General features: G+C 44.0%; 1 protein-coding gene across 1 annotated transcript; it reads left to right on the forward strand.

The window, feature by feature from the left end:
* The first annotated feature begins 1,812 nt into the window (after nucleotides 1-1,812).
* spry4 (sprouty homolog 4 (Drosophila)) lies at nucleotides 1,813-5,922 on the forward strand. The gene is made up of 2 exons (XM_078411194.1): nucleotides 1,813-2,170; nucleotides 4,798-5,922. The coding sequence occupies exon 2, from the start codon at nucleotides 4,839-4,841 to the stop codon at nucleotides 5,757-5,759; it is 921 nt and encodes a 306-aa protein (XP_078267320.1). The 5' UTR covers nucleotides 1,813-2,170; nucleotides 4,798-4,838; the 3' UTR covers nucleotides 5,760-5,922.
* Nucleotides 5,923-6,592: the final 670 nt, after the last annotated feature.

Raw genomic sequence — 6,592 nt, forward strand, 5'->3', positions numbered from 1 at the left:
GATGCAGTAGGTGAGACTCGGCTAGTTCTGACAAAGAGTCCGGCCGGCGTCCACTAAACTTTTGTTGCAGTATTCCTGAATGGAGAGAACCAACTGAGTCAGCTGCTTTGTGAGAATTACATCGCAATGTGGAGGCGTCGAATGCTCTAAATATCCGATGATGAATGTCACAGCACATGCAGGCATAATGAAGTGAGCTTAATAAAGTGGAGACACAATATGACAGGGGAGCTTGAATTGTGAGCTTTAGTGACCATCCAAAGAACAAAGAAACGTCGCCCATTCCTTCTCTCCCGAGATGCTGCCTGACCTGCTGAGTCACTCCAGCATTTTGTGAATAAATACCTTCGATTTGTACCAGCATCTGCAGTTATTTTCTTATGCAAAGAACAAAAGTTGTAGGAGATAACTTCCTGACTTAAAGAGGACTGCAGAGAAAGGGAAAGTCCAGTGTCTACAGGGAGTCAGTGTGAGAATCTGGATGCAAGATGGTTTGAAAGCAGAGGCATAAAGATGAAGGACATGAAGAAGCAACTAAAGTAGATATAGTTGTGACAGATTGCTGGCAGATTGCTGAATAAATAAGCACAGTGTATAATTGTAATTATTGTAGCAGTTGATTTGTTCTGGGCCGATATTGAGTTTAATTTTTACACTTGTTCAGATTATATAATACAATGTATTATTAATATACTTGATTATGGAGACAGTTGCAATTGGTAGTTGGTATGGCTTTATCACCATTTTGAAGCTATACAGTGCCAGTAAGTCCACCTTTAAGAACAGAATGTACAAAGCAGCATGTCTTGTGATAGATTACTGCACAAACCACTGGTATTTGTTGCAAGTTGACTGTCTTCAATAAAGACTTTTATTGGCAGTCCTGTCTCTGTTATTTCCCTTGGTGAATAACAGCACCATAGGGCCTATACATATTACACGCACATCTCTGGTTTGCGGTAGGTTTCTTTAAGGCATGATATTTGTCATTTATAGAATGCAACAGAATAATAGTTAATAATTTTAGTGGGTGTTCTACTGATCTAGACACTAAATATTTATCATTTAAAATAGCCACAACAATCACAGCACTTTGTATTTTACTCAAGATTTCAGCATTCGTAGTCGCTTCTGTCTACAGTAATCGTGATTGCACGCTAACCCTGCAGCAGGTATAGTTGGATTTGGCGATTCAAAAAGATGAGCTGCTTGCATTTAGCAAAGGTCACTTTCCTCCATTGCAACGCGAGTAAGTATTGGCTTAACCAAAGATATCACCTTTAGACGGGGAGATATGCATTGCAGCAATTAATGATAAAGAAGTACAAATCGTCAACATTGCGTTTTGCCTGCAAGTTTCCATGAAGAGGCTATTGTGACGGTGCAAAAAGGCGATATCCCTTTAAACCACATCTGGTCTCCATTCTTTAATTCACAACAATCTCAGTGAATGTATCAATGAACACCACACTGGCCAATCAGAGCGCGGGTTTACGAGCCCACTGCCCGTTGTCCAATCAGCTTCGACCGGATGCGGCATTTCCTCTTTAATGATCCAATCAGCATGGCGAGCATGTACCCGCGCCCTATAGCAAAGCGGTATGCAAATGAAGGCGTGGGAAGCGGAGGCGTGGCGCGGCGGCTGACGGGAGCTGCAGTCCTGGGTTTCCAGTGCCATTGGGACAGTGGACGAGGCGTGGACTACTGCACCCAGAGGGCGCTGCGGGAAAGGCGCCTGCGCACTGTGCCGACTCTGCCTCTCCATTCATGAGCGCCGAGCGAGAGCGAAAAAAATAGCATTTCACAGAAAGCGGGGCTGATGGACGGTGCAGAGCCGGAGACTCCGCAGTGTATCCATGATTCAGCCTCTGCCTCCACTGTGAATCTGCAAAAGCAACGGCTGCATCTGCTCTACTCCCCATGCTCAACAGTGCAGCGGCGGGGTTATTAAGTTTACGTCTTTGATTTTTGCATTTGCTGTAGATTTAATGTACCATTAAAGAAAATACTACCCGCCCGACCGTTGCCAAAGGTTTCATTCACAAAATTACGCAGAATCCGGCACTGTGCGCCCTCACGCCGAGCGCCACTGCATCTACAAAGCAGGCAGCCAGCCCCTTATTGCACCTGGGTGTTAGCGGAGCTTGTTATTATTCTGGGGACGTTTAAAGTAAGTATATTCTATTTATTATTAGCGTGCACATTACAATCGTGATTTAAAACATAATTATGCGATTCGGATCCTCTTTCTGCAAAGAACGCACCCTGTGCAGCGCACACGGGTAATAAGTGTTATTTCTTTTTTTAACAAGACTAATACATTTTAAAATCAATACTGAATTGTATTCTTTCTGTTAATTTCAAAGTGAGAAAACCAGCTGTATGCATAAATATTGTACACTGAAAAGGACTCATTATGTGGGTCGGTTTCACTTTAGATTTCGACAAGATACTGAAAAAAGGGGCGACCTATAAAATACCTCGCAATAATACGTATTGGGGCTGTTAATGTGCTTTTCCGGTATCTTAGCATAGACTCTAGTTATATTAATTAGAATTGTAAACGGGGAACCTAATTTTCAGGTTTGAATTTAATTTAATTACATTTCCAAGCTGATAGTTTTAAATAGCAGAAATTGAGTTTATTGTGCGAACCCGTCTCTTGCAATTACAAATGGGGGGATTATTGTGAAAATATGTTTCATTGTATCCTTCAATGGCTTCCATCGATTATTCAGATTGATGGAAAACGCGTCCTGGCCTCCCGGAGTGCTGCCAAATGGTTCCATTCATTAATCGGCAATTTTATGAATGAAATTCCATTATTGACTGCGCCCGAGAGGCAGACGCAGTTCCACAGTTCTTCCACAGTTAAAATTATAATAGTGATTCATCCTTCCGTCTCTTATTGTGCTCGTTCAAACGTCGTAAGATTTAGAATCCAAAACATCGCCTTATGCCCGCTTGTAATTTTTAACGTTAAATATCTGGAATAAACATCTGTTTTTGTGTTACTTTTGTTAAAGGAGGCATTTTAGTTCATAAAACATTGCTCGAGTAACCCAGGAGAGTATCCTTCACCTCTTAATGAATAAAGGAACAGTTTAATCGGAGACATTTTGATGAAATTATTTTCCCCATCTCTCGGTCTGTGTGTGCGAATGTTTTAGATCGTTTATTCGTGTTACATGCGTCCTTTTTTTATTTAACACGACTGTTTCTAATAGATAACAAGGGGGAATTATTGCAGGGCTAACACACAGCAACCTTGCCCACTCAATGGGCAACTGCACCAAGTTCGGGTTTATGAATAGAAAGCTGACAGTCAGCAACTCCAATGCGAAAGAGTGAGAGAAAATATATAAAGAGGGCAAGTCGGTCTGGATACAAGTACCCAGGGCTGGCGCTTCTATAGAACAACTGATCATTACAACTGACAAGTAACCGGTGTGTCATCACTACAACCTCCAAATAAGCTCTGAACTGCAGAGACTATTGTTGCTATTATTGGACAATTATTGTTTTTGTTTTAATGTGTGCGTATGCGTATAGGGAAGGAACTGCAGATGTTGGTTTAAACCGAAGATAGACACAGAAAGCTGGAGTAACTCAGCGGGACAGGCAGCATCTCTGGAGAGAAGGAATGGGTGACATTTCGTGTCGAGAGAGATGCAGAGATCCAGAGATGTTGCCTGCCCCACTGAGTTACTCCAACTTTTTGTGTCTAAATGTATATGTCCATATATATGCACACACTGAACTTTGTTTCCCGTTTATTATATTTGTTTACAGTTACTATATTTACATATTTCTGTTGTGCTGCTGCAAATAAGAATTTCATTGTTCGATTTGGGACATATGACAATAAGACACTCTTGACTCGCTTGAAGGTTTAGATAATCAGGGTTATCTTTTCTATCAATGATTTTTTTTAAAAGGTCTTGAGTTACCTACAGTTTCATTTTTCCGATTTGCTATTACTGTTTTCGTTTTGCATTTGCTTTAATTTGGACTTCCTCAAAGCATATGTGGATAGGAATCACCGAATCTGCAATACTATATGAATCTACGGATCTATTAATGTCAGGACTGCAGCCTTGATTTGATTGTCTTTGCTGGAGTTTCTGTCTTGAAGAACATACGATTTCGATCACAAAAATCCACGGGAGGCAGCCAGGAATGAATAATTAAATCTTCCAAGGCAAGATAATTTCCTTGGGTGCAGACATCCGTAAAATATACCAATACTTCGAATTCAGTAGTAATATTTAAAGCAAGTTGTCGTTCGTCCCCTCCCCACCTCCCCACCTCCCCCCCCCCCCCCCCCCCACACACACACACACACACCCACCCCTTATAAGGAATGTAGACACAAGGAAATGCAGGTGCTAGTTTACAAAAGAGACACAGAGTATTGGATAACGCAGTGCTGGATAACTCAGCGGGTCAGTCTGCAGCTATCGAGCATGGATAGGCGACGTTTCGGGTCTTGCTTGGACCGTTCTTCGGACTCATTGTTAATGAATGTGTAGGAAGGAACTGCAGATGCTAGTTTAAGCTGAGGATAGACACAAAAAAACTGGAGTATCTGAGCGGGTTAGATAGCATCTCTGGAGAATAGGAATAGGTGACCTTTCGGGTGGTCCGAAGAAGGATCTCCACCCGAAACGTCACCTATTCCTTCTCTCCAGAGATGCTGTCTGATCCGCTGAGTTACTCCATATCATTGTTAAGGAATGTTGGGTTGATTTGAACGTGGCATCATTTTTTAAAGCGTCTAATTGTCCTGTGTTACAGGGGTTGGAGTTCTGAGTGAGGGCCAAGGAGGATTGGATCAGATGGAGTCCCGGGTTTCCCTGGGGAATGCGGGAAGTCCCGCATCCGTGTTTCAGCCGCTGCTGGAGGGCCGCCTGCCATACAGCAGATTGCAACACACGACCATCTTGCCCATGGACCAAATGAAGCCCAATCACCTGGAGAACGATTACGTGGAGAACCCGATCGCCGCCCAGCCCAGCGGCAAGAGCCCGAGCGGCCACAGCAGGCTGCCCCACCAGGACAGCGCGGGGAGCAGCCACCACGACCTGGGCTGCGACCACCACCAACTCCCCAGCCACAGCGGCCTGTCGTGGAACTCCTCGCAGGGCGACAGTCCCGGCTCCATCAGCAGCAGCAGCAGCACCTCCTCAGACCAGAGGCTGTTGGACCATGCCGCCCCCCCCTCGGTGGCCGACCAGCGAGCCGCCGTGCAGTCGCAGCCCACGTCGTCCTGCCCCAAGTCGGTCGACCTGAAAGGCGTCTCGCAGCCGCGCCTGGAGGCTGGCAAACACGTGCTGCTGTGCGAGGGGTGCGGGAAGTGCAAGTGCACCCATTGCACCTCGCCCAGAACCCTTCCCGACTGGTGGGTTTGCGACCAGAGATGTCAGTGCAGCCCGCAGGACATGGTGAATTACGCCACTTGCATGTGTCTAGTCAGAGGGTTTTTCTACCACTGTGCCAACGAGGACGAGGAGGGATATAGCGCCGACCACCCGTGCTCCTGCTCCCACTCTAACTGCTGGGCGCGCTGGTGCTGTATGGGGACCATGTCTGTGTTCTTGCCTTGCTTACTCTGCTACCTGCCAGCCACTGGATGCGTCAAACTGACCCAAAAGTTTTATGACACTGTGAGACGGCCCGGCTGCCGCTGCAAGAATTCCAACAGTGTGTATTGCAAGGTGCCCGAGGCGTCGGCTTGCAATGGAGCCAAGCCTTCGTGATACAGGGAGACGGAATCATCCTTCACATTACCTACTTTACTGCTCCAGCCCTTTGCAAGATGATTTTTTCCCCCCAAAAAAACATGGTCTGTTCAATACCGAGTGTGGGCAAAAGGTTTCCTGTTGCTTTTTGAAATGCATATAATATATAATTAAATGAAGCTTTTCCGAAGCAGATAAATATTGGGTTTTCAAAAGTTCTTTAGCCATTCATGTCCTTACACCTGATTCTTGGAGGATGTTCCACTGAGAAACTAAAGGGTTTCATAAGTTTCATTTGAGCTTGTTGTTGATGTGGTGGTGGGGTGGATGGGGAGGGGGGTGGAGTGGGTGGGGTGGCAAGGAGTTGGGGGTGAATGGGCAAATTTTAAACCGTTCATGTGACTACCTCTAAATCCTACCATGTAGTATATAGGCTGAGACCAATTGATAATGTCACCATTCTGCTTTATATATATATATATATATATATATATATATATATATATATATATATATATAACATCTCTTACAGAATTTAGCCAGACACATTTTTATGTGTCCCAAGGTTACAGAAGTAGATTTTGTCTTGGAATACCATTAATAGCCAATGTCCCCCTAAATATTCCAGATTACACATACCCTTCATCAGACAGGATTAAAAAACAAAACATCCATGTTGTGCCAAAATAATCTGAGATAAGGGCATTTAAAGCAAAATTAGCAGAATTATATTCACTGCTAAATTCAGTGTACTATTTGATTAACAATGGTACTCGTGAATGAAGTCATAACAAAATCTTGCTAGACACTTTAGATTGGAATCTTGAAGCAATATAGTAAAATATTTTTGT

The sequence above is a fragment of the Rhinoraja longicauda genome, chromosome 14, assembly GCF_053455715.1.
Source record: "Rhinoraja longicauda isolate Sanriku21f chromosome 14, sRhiLon1.1, whole genome shotgun sequence".
NCBI lineage: Eukaryota > Metazoa > Chordata > Chondrichthyes > Rajiformes > Arhynchobatidae > Rhinoraja > Rhinoraja longicauda.

Excerpts from the sequence above, each read along its gene's own strand:
- spry4 (XM_078411194.1), top strand. The coding sequence starts at position 4,839 with ATGGAGTCCCGGGTTTCCCTGGGGAATGCGGGAAGTCCCGCATCCGTG.